Source organism: Dasypus novemcinctus, chromosome 9, assembly GCF_030445035.2.
Source record: "Dasypus novemcinctus isolate mDasNov1 chromosome 9, mDasNov1.1.hap2, whole genome shotgun sequence".
In the NCBI taxonomy this organism is placed as follows: Eukaryota; Metazoa; Chordata; class Mammalia; order Cingulata; family Dasypodidae; genus Dasypus; species Dasypus novemcinctus.
In genome coordinates this window covers 80,627,607-80,654,701 of record NC_080681.1, presented here as the reverse complement: position 1 = coordinate 80,654,701, position 27,095 = coordinate 80,627,607, and the positions used below count along the sequence as shown (strand labels likewise).

The following is a 27,095-nucleotide window of genomic DNA, read 5'->3' as shown; positions in this document are numbered from 1 at the left end:
GTCCCAAGGAATTTGGACTTGTTCATCCTCATAGTCACATGCACCAATTCCTATAATAAATATCCTAATATTTATAATTATATCTATACATATACATTTGTAAATCTCCTGTCAGTTCTGCTTCCCTGGAGATCTCTAAGAGTTGAATCTGAATCCTAGCTGCAAGTCCAGAGTTGAGACTTAAGTCACAGTTGAGTGATTACTGGGTTCTGAGTTTAAGTTCCTGCATCTGAAACAAGTCTATTCTTTTCCTTCAAGGCCCTTACACTTGAAATTAGATGTTTTATTTTTGCACTTAGTGTCTATCTCCTCTACTAGAGTATAGACTGAGCACAATGCCTGACACAGACTGAACCAGATAAATGTCTACTGAATGTCTTTTATTCAATAGACATTTATCCTGTTTGTCATTGCACAGGTAACCTGACATCTTTGGTCTCAACCACCCATTCTTTAAGAAGATAACTGCCTCCCTGGCTCAGAGTGAAGATATGCAAGACTTGAAGCACATACAAGAAAAATTCACTTGGCTGACAACATCCACCATCCTTCTAATCTACCCAAAGCTTCACAGTTCTCCATGGGCTTTCCCTTCCACTTCCTCACTTGATCTTCACAATACCCCATGAAGCAAGAAGAGCCAGAATTATTTTCTCCATTTGATAATTGGGAGATCAGGCCCTTGGAAGGGAAGGATAACTTCAGATCACACAACAGTACAGGGCAGAGCCAGACTGGAACTCAGACTTAGAATCCTAGGTCAGCTCAGTTCTTCCACAGACCCCATGGTTCTTCCCTTGGCCAGCACCAGACCTGATATTCTATTATGGGGCTCATGTGGAGGTTGCAGAAGGCCCCTTCCTGTCTTCTCACAAGTTTCCAGGGATTGCTTGGCAATCAGCACCCAACCCTCCAGTGAGGGTTGCTCCAGTCAGGTCTGTTGCTGTGGAATTACCTACTATCCCTCCTCTCACATCTGCGCTTGCTCTCATTCCCCATTAATGACGCTTTTCCTCTACTTCCACCTTCACAGAAAGATTCTCTTCTCTGATCCACAATAAATAACCTCCCAGGAAACAGAGGGGACTCTCAGGACCTATGTGGCATGGAACCCCAGGGAACAAGGCACTCCCAACCCCTCATCCTCCAACATCTCCAGAGATGACAGAAACTTTTGTGGATGGTCCTCCTCAGCCATGTTCACCTCTTGTTTTTCCCTCTCCACCTTCCATTCTGTCAAAATTGTTCTGAAATCTCCTGGGAGAGATCAAATGAGCTCAAGGAATTTAAGTGAACACTTCAGACAGTGCTGATGAGTCACTGGATACTGGTCCACCACTCCTGGAACCACAGGTGGGAAACCTTGGCAGGGGACCCAGTGATTTTGCATGTGAACCAGAAGACAGAGAAGAAAAGAAACCTAACATTTATTGCTTTCCCAATATGTGCCAGGTACAATGCTACAGAAAATCTCCCCCCTTGAAAACCTACTGAGGTTTTCACAGTTGAGAGCCTGATTGGTTCATAGACGTGAAGTAACTTACTAAAGCTCAGACAGCTTAAAAAACTTAAAACCACAGAGCTCAAATCCAGCCAGAAGTCTGGATTTCCAGCACCTCCCTTTTCCTATACTTTTAATGGGTTGTCAAGTTCTGTAAATTTGGGAAGCCAATGTGGCTCAAGAGATTAGGCTTCTGTCTACCATATGGGAGGTCCCAGGTTGGGTTCCTGGTGAAGGTAAGCTTGCCCACACAGAGAGCTGATGCAACAACAACAAAAAAGAGACACAGAGGAAAGACAATAGAGAGACATGGCAAACAGGGAGCTGAGGTGGCTAGGGCGATTGAGTGCCTCTCTCCCATGTCAGAAGGTCCCAGGACGGGTTGCCAGTGCCTCCTAAAGGGAAGATGAGAGGAGAAGACAAGCAGACACAGAAGAATGTGCAACAAATCGACACAGGGAGCAGACAGTGAGTGTAAGCAGCAAGGTGGTAACAGGGAGGGAGAATAATAAATAAAATAAGTCTTTAAAAAAATTCTGTAAATTCTAATCCTAAATCTCTTTCAAATCTCTCTCCTCATTCCCATGCTCTATGTCATTTTATTACTGTCTTAGTTCAAAGTCTTATAGTTTACCCAAACACTGGTTTCTTTCCTTCACTTCCATCTACCCTCCAAACTGAAGCCAGGGATCATTCTAAAATGCAAATCTGACTTTGTCAAAAACTTTCCTATGGCTTTCCACTGCGTATGTCAACTGTTTCCAAATTTACACCTCTTAAAAACTAAAATAGATTCTTAAAATGAAATAAATAATATTTTAATTTATTAGTAGTTTGGAAAACATTTTTTGCTACAGAAAATACACATACATACCAAAAAAACCCTTTGCTAATATATACATTTTTTAGCAAAAGCATTGTGATTGACTATGTCAGATCTAATTAGATCATCGTTGATCTTACGTTGAATCATTGCTGATGAACTCATGCTAGGAACAGGAGAAACATCAGTTCATCCATTTTCTTGTGCTCACTTGGGCTCACTATAACTAGCATAGTCTGCAATCAGAGGTTTCTTTACAGTAAACTTTTAAAGCCACACACCCATTGTGGAGGTTCATTTTGTTAAAACTAGGTAGTATAATCAATAAATCCACCCAATCAATAAATCCACCCAATCAGGCGCAGGAAAACTGTGAAAGTTCACAGTCGCTAAAATTGAACCAAGGAGTGAATGAGGTGCCACTGCCAATCCCTTAGCAGTGCAGAATGATGCCTTCTAGCACAAGATTTTTTGAGTGTAGGATACATGGCCATCTGATATAGGAACCAAATGAAAGCATCTGTATCAATCCATATAATAAATAAAATTAAAAATTTATTTTACAGTCAGAGATAAAAATAAGCACTAGTAATTTCTTTAGTTCCCTAAAAGATTATTTTCAGACATGTACCCACTTTAGAGATCACTTCTGCTCACCAGAAAGTACTATTTGCCAACCCAGCAAATTTCTCTCTCAGCAACCCCTCCCTACTTTTTCACAGCCTTACTCCAATTTCACTGTATTGCTTGCCAAGTCCCAAATACGCTGTACTTTCACACCCCTGTGACTTGGCTTCAAGGACCATGTGAGATAACACAAGTGAAAGTTCCTGGCACATAATAGGTACTTTAAAAATGTTTGTTGACTCTCACCATGAGGTAGTTAAACTAGATCAGTGATTGTCCAGTGTTAACCTGCATCAGAACCACCTGGAAGTTTTGTTAAATCAGAGACTGTTGGGCCATACCCTGAAGTTTCTGATTCAGTACATCGAGGTGGGGCCCAAGAATTTACAGTTTTAGCAAATTTCCAGGTGATGCTGATGCCGCTGGACTGGAGACCACACTTTGAGAACCCCTGAACAAGATGGTTTCTCCCACTTTTATTGGTTTATGATTCCTCAGTGCTTTCAATAGAAAGTAAATGAACATTATTATTTATAAGAAATAATACTATTATTTATAATAATGTTAAATATATAAAGATAAATTTAACATTATTATAAATGGAAAGATGGGCTCTGTAAGATCTCAGGTGTACAGTGTAGAGAAAAGGACACAATTTAAAATCAGAAGATCCGAGTTTGAATCCCACTTTCTAGCTCTGTGACCTAAGGCAAGTCAATTAATCTCCGAGTCTGAGTTTTTTCTTCTCTAAAATGGGAAGGTATTAAAATAATATCTACCTCATGGGGTAATTGTGAGAGAATATTAATATATGGGAAATACTTGGTAAAAAGTACTGCACACAGACAATCCCAATAAGATACATACACAAGTAATTAATGTCCATTTAACAAGTAGAATAGACAGATAACAAAAAACTTGTTTTGAATAGTTTAAATCACAAATTTTCAAAATTTCCAAACCCTCCACAAAGGTCCTTACATATTTTTTAAAAAATTAATAAATAAAAGAAAAGGAAAGAAAAAGAAAAAAAGAAAAAAAAAACAAAAACAAAAACAAACAAACAAAAAACAAAGGTCCTTACAGGTATTCATGGCATGGCAGCTGATTTCACCCAGAGTGAGAGAACCAAGAAATCAAAGAGGAAGTAGCAAAGTCTCTTACGACTTAGCTTCAGAGTATGCTATATGATATATATAGTAAATGATTGTTATATGTGTAAGATATACATATAGCCATATGATATACATATACTTTTAAATAATGTGCATTCATTATTTAATATACATTATTCATTATTTAAAAGTATATGATATACATATTGCTATATCATCTCAAATATATATACATTTATTAGTACCATTGGTAGATACCAATAATAGTAGCTGTGGTGGGCAGCTTCCAAGATGGTTTCCAATGATTCTCACTCCCCAATATTCACCCCCCTGTGTAGTTTCCTCCAATATTGAATCAATGAATTAACAGCATGTTATTCAGCAATAAATACTGATACAGTAGCTAACATTTATTGTGCACTTACTATGTTTTAGGAATTTTATGGACATTATCTCCATTTAATCCTCCCAACAGCACTTATAATTTCTATACTATTATAATACCTAAATGAGGACAGAGGCTAAATAATTTAGTCAAGGTTCTATGACTAGTAAGTGGCAAAACTGGAATTTGAATCCAGGTCTCTGATTCTAAAGCTCTGGTGTGTTCCGTTCTTTATACAGACCAGGATAAAGCCTCCTGGACAGTTAAGCAGCAGAAGCTATTGGGCCCCAGAGGACAGCAAACTTTTATCAAACCAGCAAGCAGCGGTCCAAAGGTCAGACCTCAAAGAGCATTGGCACATCACGGATGCCATAATCCTAGAAGTTCCAAGCCCGCCCCACCTCCCAGTCCTTGTTCTGGCAGATTAGTAACTTCTCAGGTACAATCCTGCCCAAGATGCCCAGGACTCACCCAGATCTGCAGTTTCACTCGCTTCTCATGACGATAGACTGTCTTCACCTTGAAGTCAATGCCCACAGTGCTGACAAAGGCTGGGGTGAATGTGTCATCAGCATAACGGAAGAGGAAAGAGGTCTTGCCAACACTGCTATTGCCAATGATTAGCAGTTTGAACATGTAGTCAAAATTCTGATCAGAGGCATCTTTGACTCCAGCTTTACCATCGGTCACTGAAGCCATCTGCAGGAGAAACCTGTGGTCACTCAGGTACATAACTCCAGTATCATCCTAACTCACCAACCTTCTAGTCATCACCATTCCCACACTCATTCTCCACCCAGCATCACTAAGGAAATGCACACACAGAATCACCTCATGCCTGCTCATGTCCCAAATACTGTCTCAGGATCTGGGGTGAGACCCAGCTCCTCCCATCCATTCTTGAGTAAATATTTACTGAGCACATTGCTCTGGGTTAAGCCCTATCTTGGGAATGGGGAACATGAATATGAATCAGACATGGTTTCTGACCTCTGGGTGGCTACAAACTAGAATGAAAAAGTAGGTAAACAAAGAAAAACAAAGCATTGGATACGTGATAAGGTAGAGGGGGAGCCCTAGCCAAGGAAGCCCACAGGAAGCATCTAACCCAACCCAGAGGCATGGTGGTTAAGGACTGTCTCGGGGAGGAGGCAGCACCTGAACTGAGTTCTGAGACAAAGGCACAAACAGCAAAGGCCTAACAATCTCAGGAAGGGCCCAGTACAGGGCTATCGTTTCCCTGCTTCAAAAACTTTCATGGCCTTTCACATCCCTAACAATCAAAGCCCAAACCTTTCAGCTGGACAACTAACCAAAGAACTGCTCTCTATGCTTCATCTCTTCAGGAACTTCTCCCCCAGTGTGCTACCATTGTATCAAATTACATATTTTTCTCCAAGTACGCTATGTTATGTCTTGCTTTTGTTCTTTATCCATGTATTCCTTCTCCCTACAATGCTCCCCTCCTCTCCCCCCCCCCCCCCAATAAACTCCTATTCATCCTTGTAGACCCAGGTCAAGTGCTCCTTCCCTGTGTATTGCAGAGGCTGGCACTCCTGCCTCTATGCTCCCAGAGCACGACAGCACTAACCTCTAATATCATTTGAATTGTTTCAGAACTATTTACTATTTCAGCTCCTCCTTTAGACTGAGCATCTGAGATACAATGTACTTTATTTCTGCATCCCCACTGTTATGGGTTGAATTGTATCCCCCCAAAAGATATGCTGAAGTCCAAACTCCCAGTACCTATGGATGTGACCTTGTTTGAAATAGGGTCTTTGCAGATGTAATAAAGTCAAGATGAAGTCATACAGAATTATGGTTGGCCCTAATCCAATATAACCAATGTCCTTATAAAGAGAGAAGACACACAGACACAGAGGGAAGATGGCTATGTGAAGACAAGGGCAGAAACTGGAGTTATGCTGCCACAAACCATGGAACACCTGGGACTACCAAAAGGTGGAAAAGGCAAGGAAATATCTGCCTGTAGAGAGTTTGGAGGGACCATGGCCCTGCTAACTCCTTGATTTTGGACTTCTAATCTCCAGAAACATGAGAGAATAAATTACTGTTTTTTTCAAGCCAACCAGTTTCTGGTACTTTGTTATGGCAACCCTAGGAAACTAATATATCTAGCTTTTAGCACAAGTCCTAGCACATAATCAGCACTCAGTAAGTGTGTGCTGAATTAACAAAAGTCACTTCATCTACTCTGGGACTCAATCTCCTCATCCGGGAAATGGGAGAACAGTTTCTGTCCTGCCTTTCTCACAGGGCTGTCACAGATCTCAACTGAGATAATAATGATTAAGATCTTAATAAACTGGCAAATTCCACACAGTTGAGAATATAAATTATTATTACAAATTCTTCAAAGCCTAGATTTTTATTTGTTCATTCACTCATTCATTCAGCAAACATTTATTATGTGTCAGCCCTTCCCTGAGCCCCAGCCCTTGCAGACCTGTCACTATCTTCTCCTTTCATAGAACACTTTGAATCTGATCCCCATAATCCAGTGCTTGGGTTATATAGTATTATTTGAGTGTTTAATTGCTTCTTCTACACCTTGCCAGCCACAGGAACCCTGTTTCTCCCTCTGAAATCTCTCCTTGCACTCAACATGGGTACTAAGACGAGGCTAGCTGGAAAGACATCTTAATGAGAGATAATGTCCAGGTTGTCACTTTTTCAGGAATCTCTGCTCTCCCCCAAAGGAAAAGTAAGAGGGCAAGACTAGTGGAATTGACGGTATTGGCCTCTCAGATGAGCTATAAGAACAAGTTGCTGATGAATGTAGACAATTTAAAACTCCCTTGAAGAAAAGTCAGAAAAATATGTGGGATTATTAGTAGTCCTTTAATAATATTTCAAGCATGTCATTGCTAGCCTCCTGTGACCTTGGTTCTTCATTCTCTTTTCTCCCAGCTCTTAAGCCTTTATCTGAGACCCTCGGCTCTATCCTATATCAATCTGCCATACGACAAGGCTCATTCGGCAGTGTGGAAAATGCTCAGGACATTTGACTGAGGTGTAGCATGTACATGGAGGAAGAGAGGTTGGAGAGAGAGGGTGCCATTTCCTGCTCAAACTGTCTCATATCTTAACTTTTCAGTTTTTAATAGTACAGGATACAGTGCCCATTTCAAGAATTTGGGATTCAAAGGAATAATGCTTTTTCTACCAAAAACAAGGGAAGCAACCACAATGATCTCATACCATCCTCCACTCTGCTGCCAGTCATCTTTCTTTGCTTACAAAAGAAAAACTTCTACTAAGCAAGTAAATATTCATTATAGAAAATTTGAAAAATAAACACAAGTGTAAAAAAGAAAAATTTAAATTATCTGATGTCCACCCACTCAGAAATCAACACTGTTAACATTTTAGTATATTTCCTTCTATATTTTTTCATGTGAAAGGGTACCATCTATTTTTTAAAGTATGTCTTGTTAGTTATTAATTTCAAAGTTAATACATTAGTTATGCAAGTAATTCAAACTTTTTCTATATGCAAGTGTTACTTTCTCACTATCGGTAGTTTGCCTTATATTCTAAATTTTTAGCATTAAAAAAATAAGTAATATTAGGGAAGCAGATGTGGCTCAACTGAGAGAGGATCCGCCTACCATATAGGAGGTCCAGGGTTCAATACCCAGGACCTCCTGGCCCATGTGGTGAGCTGGCCCACGTGCAGTGCTGTGCCACACAAGAAGTGCCGCGCCATGCAGGGGTGCCCCCCGCATAGGGGTGCCCCATGCACAAGGAATGCACCCCGCAAGGAGAGCCGCCCTGCATGAGAAGAGAGCAGCCTCCCGGGAGTGGCGCCACACACATGGAGAGCTGACGCGGCAAGATGATGCAACAAAAAGAGATACAGATCCCCAGTGTCACCTGACAAGAATGCAAGCAGACACAGAAGAACACACAGCGAATGGACATAGAGAACAGATAATTGGGTGGGGAGGGGGAGAAGGGGAGAAAAATAAATAAATCTTTAAAAAAATAAAAGTAATATGAAACCTAAAGATTAACAGTGAAAAGTGAGTCTTGCCTCTACCTCTGATTCACAATCTCCAGCTCCCCTACCCAGAGGCAAACATATTACCTATTTATGTATCCTTCAGAGAAGACTCTGCCTGTATAAGCACAGAGGTCTATTTATACTTCTTATTTATATGTAAATGGTAGCATACTGTGCATTCTATTCTATACCTTATATACATATTTTAATGACTGAGATAATACTACCATTAATTTTGTATCCTGCATTTTTTTCACTTAACATTGTATCATAAATATTTTACTGAGACATTAAAAACTTCATAAATATCATTTCAATTGACTACATTATATTCCATCCTATGGGTGTATCATATGACCAATTTTTTAATATTGTGCATTTAAGTTGTTTTTCTATTATCAATTATTATCAATTAAAGCTACAGTGAACATTACTTTACATAAATCTTTATTTCCTATTTATTTCCTTAGGAGCAATTCCTAGGAGTGAAATTGCTAGATCAAAAACAACTTTACTAAAGTACAGATTTGATGCTTATCTCAATTCCATGTCCCTTATCTTATTTAAACAGCTAAATAAACCTGGGAAATAAAATTGGATGGACAGGGATTATTATTCCCATTTTCATCAAGAAGGAAATTGAGAACCAGAGATTAGAGGATTTGCCCAAGTCTCACAATTAACATCTGAGTCTAGACTTGGTACTCTGTAGAGTTATGCAGAAGGTTTTAAGTCCTTGCTCCATTCCTCAGGTGAATGCTTGGGCAAGTCACATCACCTCTCTAAGCCCTAGCATTTTTTACCTTAAAATAGAGAAAATATTACCCACTTCACAGAGCTGTGTGGTACACACAGAATGAGCGCTACTATTTGCAAATTATCTGACACAATTTCTTGGCCCACGATAGGTACTCAGTAAATATATCATCAGCCCCTTTTCTTCACTCCTGCAGTGAAAACACGTTCAACTGCCTTCTCCCCATATGGGGCTCTATTAGTTGAGCTTGTTTTACAATTAACTGCCTGCCTCCCTTTCTGGATTCAGTTGAGTTTTATCCATCCTTTTGTACCATCAACACTGGTCCAATAGTAAATCCTCAGAGGACGTTATTTCTTCCAAGAAACATTTCTTGAGCATTTATCATGTACCAAACTATCAATGTAAATGTCATATTATTGGTCTTCATTTTTCTAATGCATCTGGCTTTACAAACTTAGATTGCAAGAGCTAGAATGAATTTTGGAGTAGAAGTTCCAACCAAGGAAAACACCTGGCTTCTGGTCTGAACTTTCATAGTAATTCTATATGAACTTGGGCAAGTCACTTAAACCCCAAGCCTCAATATTCTCATCTATAAAATGATGATATTACCTAGTTCACAAGACTTCTGTGGATTTTAGATAAGAGAATTTATATGAGTCCTTCATACCCTATGTTGAGAAAATTTCTGCAGCCTTGTGTAGAATCAGCAGGAAAATGCCTGCCTTCATTAGTTATGCCTTCATTAGTTAGTTAAGTATGAGAATGCAGAGTGATGACATGAGTGAAAAAAATAATTTTCAACTCCTGGTCTGATCCTCCCCCCTTCATTTTACAGATTAAAAAAAAAAATTGAGGCCCAGTAAAGGGAAGTGATTTGCCCAAGGTCACACAGCAAGTCAGTTGCAGGTCTGTCACTAAGGACTCCCAGATTGGATTGGGCCTACAGAAAACAAAAACCACAATTTTCAGATGAGTAAAGCAACATCCTTATCACCCTGAGCTTCTCTTTCCTAACACTTGTCATACTGTATTGTCAACATCAGTTTATATGCACACAGGGTAGCTTTCCCAGTAGGTGGAATGAGCAAAGGGAGAGGAGGAGGGCTGAGGGTTCAGTTGGAGGGCACACGTTCAGATAGAAGCCCCCAAGGGGCCCTTCTTAAGAGAGGGGCAGGAGCTATGCAGAAATATGGAAGAAAAGCAAAAAGCCTTCCAGCAGGCAGCCGCCTGAGGCGGATGTAAGCAGACAGGTCACTGCACAGTGGTGCGCACAGAACTGTATTTGTAAGATAAGCATCAATCAAATCTTGCCTCTCTTTTGACATTCACAGAAATGATAGAGCTGGGTAACTCACTGACTCCGTGACAAGCAAAACAAATGAGGGCCCAGGGACCATCTGGGAAGTTATCTTCGGTCCCAGGCTGGGGGAAAGAAGGAAATGCTCCGCCAAGGGCTAGTGTTGAAAGCAAGTACCACTTTCAGTCTGACAGGCAGCAGAAAAAGCACACCTAAGGAAGAAGTCAACTTCTGGCAGGAAAGAGAGGGAGAGGTGGAGAGAACCATAAGATCCAGCAAAAAGAGATCAGCTTAATAAATGGAGTGAAGAAGCAAATGAATAAACTCTTTTGATGGAGAGAGTATGAGATTGAGTCTGAGAGACCTGGAGTGAGCCCTAGCCTCTCTCAAGAGTTGTATAACCTTAAGCAAATCGCACCCAGGCCTCAGTTTCCTCATCTATAAAATGAATTACTAAAATGACTTTCCAAAAAAACTATTGTAAGAATTAAAACCAGTAAATGGGGGAAAGTGCTTTTTAAGCTTTGTTTAAATTTGTGTGTGTGTGTGTGTGTAATGATTTATTCTAGCAAGTCATCCTGGATAGTGGAAATAGCTTGGGGTTTTGAATCAGACAGAGTAAACTCTGTTTCCAGCTCTATCACTTATTACTTAAGACCCTGGCAAGAGATTTCATGTGACTAAAGAGACAAAGAAAGAGACAAGAAATTGGAGGTTTATTTCTTATACTGGAGATCATTTTAGATTTTTGGCTTTTCCCATGCAGTTTCCTCCGGTAGGAACACATTACCCTCTGCTGTTAGTCAAATCCTTCTTGACCAGGAATCCTTCCCTGACCCACTCCCTCCCCACAAAAGCTCTGGCTCCCACAGCACCAGGGCTTCCCAACATCATAGGGATTTTTCACGGACTTCCACAGTCTTCCTACGTTTACAAGCACTGAGCAAGTGGGCATGCACTGGGGCACACCCACGTCTACTCCTTTTTACTGGTTTCCGGGAAGTTGGAATGGAGGGCGGGGTTTTTCTCCCCCACCCTCTCCACACCTCTACTAGCTTCCAGAGGCTGCGACCTACCCTCTCCAAAGTCCCTTCCCAAGCACTGGCTGCAGAACTGAGTCTGCGAGTGGATGAAGTTATTTGTCCACAGTTTCTCTTCTAGTTGGCGATCTCAGGTGGCAGTGGAACAGGGCCCATTGCCTGCACACCCTCCTCTGCCTTCTGAGTCGCCAAGGCACAGCCAGTGCCTGGGCGCCCACGGACTCCACGCCGGCCTCAATTATCTTTCCACCTTCACATCATAACCCCAACCTGACCCAGCAAGCCTCCCCCATGAACTCTCCAAGCTCCCTGCCAGTTCCTCCACTCCCAGGAGGCAGACCCCTGCTCTTTTCCAAAGCACCCCCTACCCCCAGCCAGAACCCCCGGTTCTCTCCCTCCACCAGCCCCCCGCCTCTTCCTCTGCAGTCGGAGTAGACCCAGCCTCCCCTCCCACCTTCCCATTCTTCCAAGCTTCCCTCCTCCAAGCCCCACCCCGCGCCCCATCCACGGTTACCCCCACTCCGCATCCTTTACTCCCCCAGATCTCCACACCCCCTACCCTTTCACCCTCTCCCGGACCTGACACTACCCTTCGGTCCTGCGCCCCTTCCCTTCAGCGCCCCACTACTCCTCTCCAGTTCTCACTACCCTGCCGACCCAGCTCCCTCCCCTTAGCTCTTCACCTCCACAACCCCCTCGCCCTCGCTCCCCTCAGTCCTCTCCCTTCAGCACCCCTTTACTGCCTTCTCTGCTCCTTCCTGCTCCCTGTCCCCAACGTCCTCCCCCACCCCCCGACACCTCTCAGCGATCCCTCAGTGCCCTCCAATCGCCGTTCACCCTGTCCTCCTAGCCCTGAAGCCCTCCTTCCTGCTCCCCGCTCCCGCTGCCCCCTGAGCTAGGCGCCCCCGCTGCGGTTCCCACAGTCCTGGTAGACGCCCCTCAGCAGCCCCTGCCGCGCCCCGCGCCTCCCTCCGCACCGCCCTCCCGCAGCCCCTTCCCCTGCGGGCCCCTCGGCTGCCCTGCGCCCCTCCTCAGCACCGGGTCCCCAATCTTCCCCAGGCGGGGTGCCGGGGCCGCGCCCCTCACCTCAGGCTCTGGGTGCGGCGACGGGCTCGCTCCGGGGCAGCGCAGCGAACCTGGCTAGGGGTGGCGGGAAGGCGCAGCCCGGCTCGACGAGCAGGTGCGGGTCGGGTCCCACAGCCGCGGCTTGGGGCTGAGGCTCGGGCTCCGGCTCCGGCTCCGGCTCGCTGGGCTCCGGCCGCGACCAGGCCCCGCCCCGGCCCCGCCCCGGGGCAGAGTCGGCGTTCGCCCGGGCCCCGCCCGCCCCTCCGCGCAGGTGTAGCGATTTAGAGGTTGACTATCTTGGGTGCCCCGACCTCCCCGACATCTGGGTGACCATCTGAATTCATCCTAATTTTCACGTCTCCGCTCCGTGGACTGAACCTACTAGGATGATTAGAGAGCCCTGATAGTTATGTAGATAATGAAGGGCAGGCATCAAGCTTTGTCTTTCCCAAAGCACTTTCAAGTCCACTATATCGCTCCATCCTCACAAAAGCTCAGGGAGAGAGGCAGAGTCTGGAAGGCTGACTACAAGAGGAAACAAGGGAAAGCTGGGAATCGTCCTCTACCCTATGCACTCCTTCATGCCTCTCCTTTCACCTTGGTTCAGGCCTCATCACTCCTAAAGGGTCTCCCTGACTCCGCTCTCCCCCAGTCCCTCCTCTACACCAGCAGCCTGAGTGATCACTCTAAATGTCCCATTGTTGCCATCAACCTTGTTAAAATCTTTCAATGGCTCCCCACTCTCAGCAGGGTAAACTGTGACTCCGTTACCTGGCTTACATAAGCTAGCCCAGCTAAACCTCCCAGTCTCATCCATCTCTACTTTTCTCCCCTAAGCACCCTATTTTCCAGCCACAACACACTGTTTACATTTCTCCTCCCCAGCCATCTTCCCAGGCCTCTGTACCTTTGCCCATGCCTTTTCCACTATTGCATACTTTGTCAACCCACACTTGTCTTTCAATGTCCACATCCAGTTTGGGGAACCACCAAAAATGACAGTCTGTCAGAGTCATACTGTCCTGAGCTTCTTCCCCACCTTCCACTTACCGACCCACTGCCCACCTCCCTGCCAGTCCTTTCAACTATGCCCTCGGGAACCCTGTTCGTTTGCCAACCAACTTCCCTACATCCTCTGCTTCTTCAGATATTAGTCAGGTTATTTCCTTGCCTTTATGGAAAACTGACCCTTCCCCAGAACACCTTGCAGGAGGAGAGCCCAGCATTGCCACTTCCACCCTTGTGGGATTCGTTATCTTTGCTCTTCAGCTATCTTATACTCTACTCTTCCTCATCAAGGATGTCACTGACACCTGTTCACTCCTTATGCAGTTCAGCCTGGCTAATGATCATCCTCATTAGCCCTTTTGCTGCCATTCTCCTGTTGACTTCAGTAGACATGTGGTTGCCTTGATTCTCAGTCCTTGGCCTCTTTTTCACATCTTCTCAGCCACCCACTCCCATAGTCATACCTGAACCTCATAAACACCCAGAACTATTACCCCTATATTCTCAAAATCAAATATCCAGGGAGCAGATGTGGTTCAAGCAGTTGAGTTCCCACCTCCCACATAGGAGGTCCCGGGTTCAGCTTCTGGTACCTCCTGAATAAACAAAAAAGAACAGCATGCAAAATAAATGAAAAAACCAACTCACGGAAGCTGATGTGGCTCAGTGGTTGAGTGTTGGCTTCCCACATACAAGGTTCCGGGTTCAATCTCTGACCCCTGGTCACTCAAAAAAAAAAAAAAAAAAAAAAGAACAGAAAATCAAATACCCTACACTGCCCACTCCCTCATTTTCTTTCTTCTACAAGTTCCCTCTTTTCAAAAATGGGTGTGACAATAATGATTATTCATTCTTCACAGGTATAATAAGGTAACATATAAAACTGTCCTTTTAAGGTTGTAAAATAATATGAGAGAAGATGGTATTGCTTTTATGTAGTCTTGGGTCTTCTGATTACTCTCCTCTTCTTCCTCTGAAAGGCCGTGGAGTGAAGTAGAAAGAGCATAGTCTTGGAGTCAACAGACTTGGCTTTCCATCTTTGTTCCACCACTTGTTTGCTCTGTGATCTTGTGCAAATAACCTAATTTCTCTGAAACATCCATACCACTCCCTTTCTCTTCTGTAAAAATAGCAATAACAAGAGCTACCTCCAGGATTGTCGTGAAAAATCAAATGAGAAAATTAGATGGCTAGTGGCAAGCACTTAGTAGAGTGCCAAACATATAATAAACACTCAATAAGAGAGGAAACACTATGGATATTATTGTAATGGGAATTTTAACCACATCTTTCTTTCAAGAAGGATAGATCCAAATGCATAGATCATTCTTTTGTCTTACACAGGGTCTTTTTTTTTTTTTAGGAGGTACCAGGGATTGAACCCCAGACCTCATACATGTGAACAGTTGCTCAACCACTGAGTTATACCCAATCCCCTATACAATGTCTTGATGGGTATGGCTATATAAGTTTGGAAGAAAGGGGAAAACCAAATTGTTCTGTATAAAAAAGCTAAGTGAATTTGGAATTCACTGGGCAAAATGGGAGGGAGAAAGTAATAGGAAGAGATGGGAGGAGGAAAGGAAAAAAGACAAGAAAATCAGTGTAAAGGTAGGAACTATGTGGGTAAAAGGTCAGAAGAAACCCTCCAATGGTAGGCAGACAAAAAGTCATTTAAGTACTGGAAGGCCTACAATGGGATAAATTGTTTGTTGTACATATGGTGTGGCCACCCTCTGTGACTCTCAGACTTCAGTAGACCCTATTACACTCAGAGATGATTTGGGAGAAAGGGGAATTGGAGAAAGGATGCATGAGTAGGAAACTGAGCAATGGGCTCTGTTAGGTCTGGAATAAAGAAGCAGCCCAAAGGCAGAGGTAATTTGAGAGCACTGATCCTCATTGAATTTGTAGAAGTCTTGAGATGGGCACTGAACTTCCAAGGATTACGAAGTACGAAAATTGAGGTTCAAGTCCAGTACACTTAGATCTTAAAGAGAGACCCCAGCTGACATTTGGGTTGTATTATTTATGTCCCAGCAGACATTTGGGTTATGTCATTTATGTTCCCAATAGCTACCTCCCCATTAACTAGCTGGTATCCAACAGAAAGAAAACAAAACAAATCAAGTTATATTGAACTATCCTCACTTCTAGATCCAAATGCCCACATAAGCATGGGAGGAAGACAAAATTCTACCTTTTGCTTTGGATCAGATTGATTAACAACTATAATCTTTGAGTCCTTAAGTTATACCGGGCATGAAAGAAGTTTTAAACAACTAGCAAAAAATGGCAGAAACATCTTTCTCAAACCTCCAGAAAACAGTTAAAATACTGCAGTAACCAGACAAGTACCTAATGAAGAGATAGGCTTTTTAAAAACTGTAGGGAAGCGGACTTGGCCCAATGGTTAGGGCATCCATCTACCACATGGGAGGTCCGTGGTTCAAACCCATGTGGAGCTGGCCCACACGCAGTGCTGATGCGTGCAAGGAGTGCCCTGCCATGCAGGGGTGTCCCCGCGTAGCGACCCATAAGGAGAGCCGCCCAGCGCGAAAGAAAGTTCAGCCTGCCCAGGAATGGTGCTGCACATATGGAGAACATGACGACACAACAAGATGACGCAACAAAAAGAAACACAGATTCCCATGCCGCTGACAACAGCAGAAGCAGACAAAGAAGAACACGCAGCAAATAGACCTAGAGAACAGACAACTGGGGGGAGGGGGGAATAAATAAATAAATAAAATCTTTAAAAATAAAATAAAATAAAAATTGTAGGATCCTGTGGCACCTTTGTGTCAGTTTGAAGCTGATGGAACCCAAAAAATCCTGTTCTTAAAGCTAATCAATTCCTGTGAATGTAAACCTATTGTAGGTAGGACCTTTTGATTATTACATTGGTTAAGGGTCTTTGATTAGATTGCAGGGCCCAGAATGAGTCTTAATCCTTTTACTGGAGTCCTTTATAATTGAAGGAATAAAAAGCCACAGACATAGAAAAAAGCTGCAGAGCCAGAGAAGAACCCAGAAACTGAGAGAGAAGGCTCTGGGAGCTGGAAGATGAGGAAACCACTTTAGACAGAAGTTGAAAGCAACAAGGCCTGGAGGAGAGGGGAGAGATGAGCCAATGTCACCATTGTGACCTGCCATGTGCCTGATTGCCCACAGCTGTAGCTCAGGGAAAAAGCATCTTTGATGCTGTCTTGATTTGGACACTTTCATGGCCTCAGAACTGTAAGCTTTTAGCCTAATAAACTTCCATTGTAAAAGCCAACCAATTTCTGGTATATTGCTCCCAAGAGCTTTTAGCAAACTTAAACATCCTCACTGGCTAGGTGTAGAGCTGGCCATACTCCCAGTGCAGATCCCTGATCCTTGTTCCAGAGGGAGCAGAGTAACCCTCATATTGGGAGTGTGTATGTCTGGCCAAATCTCTCTGGTGGTGACCTCAGGGATTCACTATCCAAGAACTTGCCCTGTGTTTAGAAGGCAGCTCACAGAAGCTCTCCTACCAAACTCTGGAAGGGCAGTCAGTTGGTGCTTCCTGGAGCAAGGGATTGCTGGCTGGAGGGTATAGACTGCAGTGCAAAGACCAAGAGGAAACTTGTTTCCAGGGAAAGGGGGATATTCTGAGCCATGGAAACAGGGGAATTCCTAGGCTCAAATGAGCCAAAGGCAAGATGCAGGTGCAGAAAAGGTCAAGGAGGCTCCTGTGCTTTCGCCTGTAGATATTCTCTAAACTCATTGGATAAGCTCTGAAAGAGAGTACTTGCACAGGTCAATCTGCAAAGGCTAGGAAAGGTGTTTTCCTCTTCTCCTTCTTCTTCTTCTACTTCTTGTTAGTTCCTGGCATTCAAGGAAAGCTGTGTCACAATACTACCTGGATACAAGTTTAAGGAACAGACACCTCAGAGTCTAAATTCCAGTGATAACCTACCAAAATATAAAAAATATCCAGGTTTCAACAAAAGATTACGAAACATACAAAGAAATAGGAAGGGATGGCTCAAACAAAGGAGATGTTTATCATCAATGAGGAGAATCAGACCTGGGTCATTCCAGACAAAGGCTTTAAAAAGTGGCCCTAAACATACTGAAAGAGCTAAAGAAAAACATGGACAAAGAACTAAAAGAAATCAGGAAAACTATAGATTAACACAGAGACTATCAATAGAGAGATGGAAATTATGATAAGTAACAAAACAGAGCTAAAGACCACAGTAACAGAAATCTAAAATTCCCTAGAGGGGTTTAACAGTAGATTGGAGCTTGGAGAAGAAAAAAATCAGAGAACTTGAAGAGAAGACAATTGAAATCATTCAGTCTGGGGAGCAGAAAGGAGAATGAAGAAAAGTGATCAGAGCCTGATGAACCTATGGGAAACTATCAACAATACTAATATATGCATTATGGAAGTCCCAGAAGGAAAAGAAAGAGAAAAAGGGGCAGAGAGTATATTCAAAGAAGAAACGGTTGAAAATTTCCCAAATTTAACAAATGGTGTGAATATACACATCCAAGATGCTCAACCAACTCTAAACAGGACAAACACAAATACATCCACACTGTGGCATAGTATAATGAAACTGTTGAGTGTCAAAGATAAAAAGAGAATTCTGAAAGCCACAAGAGAGAAGCAATGTGTCATATACAAGGGAACCTCAATAAGATTAAGTGCCAATTTCTGGCCAGAAACCACTAAGGCAACAAGGCAGGTGGATGACATATTTAAAGTGCTGAAAGCAAGAAATTACCAATCAAGAATTCTATATCCAGAAAATATGTTTCAAAAATGAGGAAGAGATTAAGACATTCCCAGATAAACAAAAGCTGAGGAAATTTGACACCACTAGATCTTACAAAAGATGCTAATGGGAGTTCTGCAGGTTGAAAGGAAAGGACAATAGACAATAGATTGAAGTTACATCAACAAATAAAGATCTCCATTGAAGGTAACAACATGGGTAAATGCAAATGTTAGTAGTATTGTATTTTTTAAAAAGATTTTATTTATTTCTGTTCCCTTCCCCCCATTGTCTGCTCTCTGTGTCCATTCACTTCATGTTCTTCTGTGTCCACCTGCATTCTTGTCAGCAGCAATGGGAATCTGTGTCTCTTTTTTTGTTGTGTCATCTTGCTGCATCAGCCCTCCATGTATGCAGTCCCACTCCTGAGCAGGCTGTGCTTTTTTCACGTGGGGCAGCTCTCCTTGAGGGGTGCACTCCTTGCTCGTGGGGCTCTCCTACATGGGGGGACACCCCTGTGTGGCACAGCACTCCTTGCAGAGCATCAGCACTGCGCATGGGTGAGCTCACAACATGAGCCAGGAGGCCCTGGGTTTGAACCCTGGACCTCCCATGTGGTAGGCAGATGCTCTATCAGTTGAACCACATCAGCATCCCATTATTATATTTTTTATTTGCATTTCTACTTTTTACATCCTACAGGATCTAAAAACAAATGCATAAAATGTAATGAGATATTAGTGATTTCAAACTCATAATGTATAAACATGTACTTTGTTATAAGAACTACATAAAGTTGGAGGCACAGAGGTGTACATGATTTGTGTATACTACTGAAGTTAAGTTGGTATCAAAGCAAATGAGATTGTTAGATATTTATAATGTTACATTTAAGTCCTATGGTAACTGCAAAGAAAATATCAGAGAATATGCAGCTCATAGAGACAGAAATTAGACTTTAGGTTGCCAGGGATGGCGGACAGTTGGAATGGGGATTTAATGCATAATAGGCCTACAGTTTCTGTTTGGGGAAATGGAAAAGCTTTAAAAATGAAAGGTGGTGAGGGCACCACAACATTATGAATGTGATAAATCCCATTGATTGCTTTGCCTGGGAGTGGTTGAGATGGGAAAGTTTATGCTGTATATATATTCCCATAATAATAAGAAAAAAAAAGCAGCAAAGAGACAAAGATAATCAGGCACAATATATGATCCTGGATGGGAATCTCACAAGAGAGTGAGAAAAGGCTCAAAGGAACATTGTCAGGATATAGGAACAAAATTGTAATAAAGAATGTAAGCTTTAGACCAATGTTACATTTCTTAAACTTGATAACTGTATTTAAGGTGGTTACATAATAAATATCCTTTTTCTTAGTAAATATGCAGAAGCATGATATATCCAACCTACATTCAAGTGTTCAGAAAATGGATTAATAAATAGACTGCTAACTGGATGGATGGATAGATAGAATGATATGGCAAATGGGGCAAAATGTTAAAATTGGTGGTGGGATTAAGGACATGTTTATGTTCTCTGCATAGGGTTTCTATTATTATTATACTTGTCTTGTAAGTTTGAAAGAATTTCAAAATAAAAAGTTAAACAATAAATATACAGAGCTCATTCACATCTTTTATCTCCTTTAATCCTCAATACAATTATGCAAGGTGTGGATTGTTGTAGCATTTTGATATTATTGATGAATTTCAAAAAGAAATATTGGATTATGCTTGTAATCTGATCTGTACCTGGGCATGATTGAGTTATGATTAGGGCATTGAGTCCCCACCCCTTGGTGGGTGGAGACTCACAGATAAAAGGCATGGCAAAGGACAGAGCTCAGGATTTCTGATGTTGGAGTTTTGATGTTGGAGTTTTGACATTGGAGTTTCGTGCTGAAGACTTAAGCTGGAGCCCCAGAAAGTCAGCACGCAGAGGATAGAGAAGCCAGCCCCAGGAAAGAAGGAACCTTGAACCCAGAGAAAAGCAAGCCCCAGGAACTTAGGAACCCAGGAAGCCTGAACCCTTGCAGATGTCTGCAGCCATCTTGCTCCAAATAGACTTTGGTGAGAGAAGTAACTTACACTTTATGGCCTGGTATCTGTAAGCTCCTACCCTAAATAAATACACTTTATAAAAACCAGCAATTTCTGGTATTTTGCATCAGCACCCCTTTGGCTGACTAATACAATTGTCATCTCCTTTTCATAGTTCAGAAAACAGAAAGTTTATCAGACTTACTCAAGGTCACACATCTGGTAAGTGGCAGAGCCAGGATACCAGATGTATCTGACTGCAAGGGCAGGGCTCTTTCTATTTGACCCCAGTATTTTGGTTGCTCAGTGAATACCATTGTGATTACAACAAAATTTCTTTAAATCTTTCCTAGTTGCCAGAGTACAGAATCATCTCATTTTAACTTCTGGGTTTTACATGGAACATGAAAATGATGCCAGGGAGGAGCTGGCATTTGAAATGTTCAAATCTTTCAAGATGAATTCATACCCCAGGGGGAGTCACTCCTGGCCAGCCTGGGAACTTAGATGTGTTTTCATTTAACCCTTTCAGTGTGTTGCCTGGGGGAACTGGAGCAAGTGCTAGAAGGCCATCAGGACCTGTGAGATACTCTGGGGCCATGGGGTTCAAGGAGACAAATGGTTTCTATAAGTGGGGCTGGAAAGAGAGGCAGGGGCCAGGTGGTCCAAGGCCCCATAAATCATGTTAGGGATTTTACCTTATATGCAAAATGTTTTAAGTAATGGAGTAGCATGGTTACACATGCATGTAAAAGAGATAGCTCTGACTGTGGTGGGCATAACAGATAGGATGGGAAAGATGGGGGTGGGGCAGGAGGCAGGGAAAATAGTTAGGAGATTTCTATATTAATCTAAGTGAGAGATGAAGAGGGCCTGAGCTAATATCATAGCATTGAGGAAGGCAGCAAGTGGAGAGATTTGATACATATTTAGCAGGTAAGATTCCGATTCCCTGGACTTTGTGACAGATTAAATGTAAGAAATAAAGGGCATTGGCACAAAAAACCGGGGGGATAGTGAAACCATTTATTGATATAAAGCACATGAGCATTCTTTCAGTTGTCTATTGCTACATAGCAAACCACTGTGAAAAATTCAGTGGCTTAAAACAGCCGTAATTGGGAAGCGGACTTGGCCCAATGGATAGGGCATCCACCTACCACATGGGAGGTCCACGGGCCTCCTTGACCCGGGCCTCCTTGATCCATGTGGAGCTGGCCCATGCACAGTGCTGATGTGCAAGGAGTGCCCTGCCACACAGGGGTGTCCCTTGGTAGGGGAGCCCCATACGCAAGGAGTGAGCCCTGTAAGAAGAGCCGCCCAGCACGAAAGAAAGTGCAGCCTGATCCAGCGTCTTCTGGGTGGAGCCTTCGCCCTCAGTGCTGTGCTGTGTCCTGGAGCCTGCCAGGCGCACTGGCCACCGAGGCCAGTCTAGATCACCCAGACTTAAAACATATCAACCCAGTGGTATTAAAACACTGTCATGCAACAGCTGCCACTTGTATACTGGAGGCAGGAAAGCAAAGAGCTGACAAATAAACTCTAAGCACTTATCTAGAAGACTGTAAATTTGACAGAGAGCAAATAAAACTGTTTTGCATGGAGTATCAGAATAATAAGAATTCCCTAGAAATCCTATTGGGAAGTACGGGCAGATCTCTCCCTCACATAACTGATGTTTCTTGGCATTTGGAATATCAGATAAAGACCAATCAGCTTCATAAGATGAACAAACCTGCATATTTGGTGATCTTCAATGCAGAGAACAGTGATCCAGGATCCCACCCAGAGATTAGTTTTAGTTGCACCATGGAACAATTACAGGACTTGGTGGGGAAACTGAAAGATGCTTCGAAAAGCCTGGAGAGAGCAACTCAGTTGTGACGAGGGCAAGTGAGCCATCTGTGATCTGTCTGGGTGGCAGGAGGATCAGGGACGCCCTTCCTGCAGCTGAGCCATCGCTTCTGCATGCCCTCTTTTTCCCTAGGAAAAATTGTCCTCTCGGGTTGATGCTGCTCATCAATCTTGACACTTTATGCCTCTGCTCTTGGGAAGAGGGGACGAGGGACATTCTAAGCAGTTGAATTGCCCCTCGCCTACACTGCCTAGCTCTCCTATGTTGATCTTTTTCAGGTCTTCCAAAGGATGTAGTCGGTATTACACCCTGAATAAATAAGATGGTGTTCGCACACACGACAAGAGATGAAAAAAAAAAAAAGAAAGTGCAGCCTGCCCAAGAATGGCACCGCACACATGGAGAAGCTGACACAGCAAGATGACACAACAAAAAGAAACACAGATTTCCAGTGCCACTGATAAGGACAGGAGCGGTCACAGAAGAACACACAGCAAATGGACACAGAGAGCAGACAACTGGAGGGGGTAAAGGGGAGAGAAATAAAAAAAAAAAAATCTTAAAAAAAAAACAGCCATAATTTATCATTACTCATAATTCTGTGGTTGGCTGAATAATTCCTCTACTGGTTTTGCCTGGGCTCACTCATAAGCTGCATTCAGCTGAAAGTTTATCTGGACTGCTTGGTCTAAGATGGGCTCACTCAGAGATAGGTCTGGCAGTTAGTTGGTGGTAGCTGGCTTAGGGTTGGGTGCCACCATTCTACTCCTCATGACCTCTTCTCCGCTAGACTAGATCATCTCGCCATACATGGTGAGTGGTCTCAGCGCAGCATTCCAAGGGGATAAAGAAGAAAGATAGGATTCTTAAGGCCTAGCCTCAGAAATCACATCACATCATTTATGCTACATTCTATTAGCCAAATCAAAATAATGGGTCAGCCCAGGTTTAAGGGAGTAGCAAAATAGACCCTACCTCTGAAGAGCAGAATTGCATTACACAGGGGAATGGATACAGGGAGGGGAGGAATCTATGGCCTTTAACTAATCTACTGCAGGAGTGGAAGCAGATTTGGGTAATGAGAAAATGATATGTATCTCAAATGCTATCTCATGCACTAATCATTCCTTCCTTCTTCTGTGTTTCCGTTTATTCATTTTTAAACCCACTAAATGAACATTCAGGTCCATTCTCCCCACCTGTATTTGTTTATGACATGAAATTGGTTAAAATGTACAGCCCATCACTTGGGCACATATACACCACTGTCAGCAGGGGTGGGATCTGAGACAACACAGGCAACTTTCCACATGTAAACCGTCAGAACCTGGGCCTTACTCGCCGCTCCTCCTTCTCTCACACCCACCCTGCCAATTCTTCACCTCCCAAGGGCTTGCCATTCTATCTTTCCTCTCCATTCCATGGCCATAGCCTCCTCACTGGCCTATCCCACAATAGCCTCCAATCTTTCCCTGTAACACACTTTCCATAATGCAGCAGAGGACTCTTCCTAAACCGAGACTAAAACCTTCCACTGGGTCCCCATCACCCAACTCTGAAGTTCATCTGTTTAATTTTTACAAACAGCCCCTCATTGTCTGGCCCTACCTACTCTCCAGCCTCATTGCTGGGCACTGCCCATCATGCTCATAGCTCCAATAACATCCAACTACTTATGGTTTGTTGAATGTAAGCTGCTCCCTAACATCTCCATGAATTACATCAGCTTCTCCCTCTATTTGGAATGCCATTCATTCACTCATTGATTCACCCATCCAGCAAACCTCTCTGGAGTACCTACTATATACAGAGGTGAATAACACATGCTCTCTGGCCCAAAGGAGCTCAGTGTAGGGTACAGGATAATAGCCAACTGAGTTTCACAAGAGCCAATGTCACACTGTGAACTTAGTACCCAGCACAGCACCTCCTAGATCATTCTTAGAAGGACTCAGAGGATATTTGCTGAATATATGGATATATAAATATTTACAAAGGATTTCTCACAACCACCATCTCATTTATCTTAAATAATAAAATCTCCGAAGTGAGTACTGGGTCACACCATCTTAGATGAGGAAGAAATAATCTGCCCATGGTTTCTTAGCTACAGAACTCAAATCAGCTACATTAATGAATTTGGTGAGACATGGCTGTTCACCGTGGGACAGGTCAGCAGGGAGTAGCTGACCCATTCTAGATCCTGGGATGAAGAGTTGAGACTTGAGCTCAACCTTCAACAATGAGTAGGAGTTAAATTCATGGAGAAGCAACACAGGCAGATGAACCAGCATGTGCAAAGGCCCAAAGGCATGAAATGTTGTAAAGTCTCCAGGGAACTTCAGGGCCTGTATCTCTAGAAGCACGGGTATAATGGCCATAGTGGCAGGCAATGAATGAGGCTGGAGAAGTGATTCAGAGCCAGAGGTCAGGCAGAGCCTGGTGGGCCATCCTAAGGATGATGGGCTTGATGCTCAAGACAATGTAGCACTGTCACAGGGCTTTATACAGGAGAAAGACATAGCCAAATGTAAGTGGATCCAAATGCACAATGGGGAATGATTGGCGGTTCCAAGATACTGTGGGCAGGGAGACCAGAGAGGAGGTTGGTGCAGTGACTTTGGAATATGTTATGACACCTGAGCTGGGAGATGCAGTGGGACTTTAAGGGGATGAAAGGGAAGGATTTGGTCATTAACTGGGTATAGACGGGGAGGAAGGAGAGGAAGAGAGCTAGGAGGACTTTCTGTCTTTATCTTTTAAGATAATTTCAGATACTGATTAGCATATTTAAGGAAATAACCCAAGAAGATGATACATAAAGTACCTAGGGGAGGGGGCTATTTTAGAATGATTAACTGGGGACAGCTCTCTGAAGATATGATATTAGAGTTGAGACCTGATGGATGAGAAGGAGTCAGCCCACTTTAGAGGTAATGAAATTGAGGTGCAGAGAGGACAAGTGATCTCTCAGGGGAAGACTATGGTTAAATGACTAACTCTAAAGCTTCCACTTTCTTGCAGTGTGTTTACACAGCAATGATGTGGGCACAGTTAAGGTCTGTGGGCAGGGTCCTCAGTGTCAACAAACTTACCCTGGGTGCAAAGTCCTCCTTTGGTCTCATCAATTATCATCCACTGCTGACCAGTCCCCTTTCTGGACCACATCTGTTAAATAAGGGAATTAAACTAAAATAAATGCCAAGGTTTTCTAAAGTAAGCCAGTGCAGGATAATCAATAGCACATAAGCTTTGGAATTAGACACATCTGGGTTCAAATCCAGCTTTCATCATTTGCTAGTTCTGTGATTGAATTTCTCCTGATCACAGGTTGCTCATCTGTGATGATAATTACTTCACTGGCTTGTTCAGAGGATTAAAAGTGATAAAATATGTGGTGCAAGTAGGATATTCAATAACATCAGTTACTTTAAGGAAAACAGTTCTTATAAATAAGTACATCGTGCTTTTCAATGATTTTCCCCTTCAGATATGTGTCCAGAGAACTGAAAAGCAGGTCCTTCTCATTCAGAATCTATAAAATAAATCAGGATCCCTTTCAGATTTTGGAAGAACATCTCCTGTTTTGTCTCTCTCAGAGCATTTGCTAAGGAAGGCTGATAAGACTGCCCTGTGACCCTTCCCAAAAGTTCAGCCTCATACTCCCCCTTATGTTCCAAGTGGGAACTGCATTCTCTCCACCCAGATCAGTAACCAGGCTGCTGAAATCAGCCCAGGTAAAGGGGCTGAAAGTTAGAATTGAAGGGAACTAATATTTGATAAGCATCTAGTATATGCTAGGAACCTTCTGAAGTGCCTTCCATGTATTATCTCATGGAGTACTCTCATCATCTTCTTAACAGAAGAGGAAACTGAGGCTCAACAAAGTTAAATAACTTTTCCAAGTATCCATGGATAAGAGACAAATCAGGCCTACATGAAGGAAAGAATTGGAAAAATCAATGCTATAAATTGCACTACAACATAAAACCCAATCTCATTAGTAAATAGTAAATCCTATAGGACCATAATTTCCTCTCTATCTTTATCTAACGCCAGTAATTTCCTATGTCTTTGTTGTCTGGTCACACAGAATGACTCAGTGTTCCTGGAAACGGCTTTATTCCTCAGTGATTTTGTACTAGCCTTAGTTTCTGAATGCTTTCCTCAATACCCCTCTTTTATCTATCAGATTTCTTCCTACTCATCCTGCCAGTCCATCCTTCTTACTTGGGGAGAATCTAATCACTCCTTCCTTTTACTACTTCTGGACCTTCTTTGACTTGTTGGTGCATGATGGCTTAAGTGAAATGTCCCACCCATTCTTTCACTCAACAATTTTTAATTTATTTTTTTTAAGTTTTATTCACACACCAATAAATCTATCCAAAGTGTGCAATCAATGAACAATTTTTAATTGATGGTACACCAGACCAAGCTCCAGGTATTGAGCACTGGAGATGCAATGATGAGCAAAATAGACACTGTCCCTGTCCTCATAGAACTTACAGTCTAATGGGGAAGGCAACCATTAAACAAATAATCACATCAATAATCATTACCATTGTGATAACTGTTTTGAAGGAAAAGCAGTGAAGGGGATATAAACAGTAAAATTATTTTGGTGGGATGGTTAGGGAAGGTTTCACAAAGTAATATGTAAGTAGGATTTCTAAAGAATGAGAGGCAAAAAGACAGTAGAAGAATATTCCAAGTAGAATGAACAGCATGTATAAAGTCCATGAAGAATTTGACAATTGGAAAGAAGGCAAGTATAGCTGGGATATGAGAG

General features: G+C 42.8%; 1 protein-coding gene and 1 pseudogene across 2 annotated transcripts in view; one reads left to right on the top strand and one right to left on the bottom strand.

Moving 5' to 3' along the window:
- The window catches only part of RAB3B (RAB3B, member RAS oncogene family), a 79,603-nt gene extending 54,130 nt beyond the window's left edge, over positions 1-25,473 (bottom strand). Inside the window, exons 1-2 of one of the 2 annotated variants that reach the window (XM_004476495.3) lie at positions 25,399-25,473; positions 4,923-5,150 (exon numbers count right to left, since the gene is read on the bottom strand). In XM_004476495.3, coding sequence (XP_004476552.1) covers positions 4,923-5,150; positions 25,399-25,428 — 258 coding nt within the window. In that variant the 5' untranslated portion in view covers positions 25,429-25,473. Of the gene's footprint in view, positions 1-4,922; positions 5,151-12,667; positions 12,866-25,398 lie in introns of those variants that run through there. The other variant, XM_004476496.3, reaches the window with a different exon arrangement.
- LOC139439572 (COMM domain-containing protein 3 pseudogene) lies at positions 15,487-22,332 on the top strand (annotated as a pseudogene).
- Positions 25,474-27,095: the final 1,622 nt, after the last annotated feature.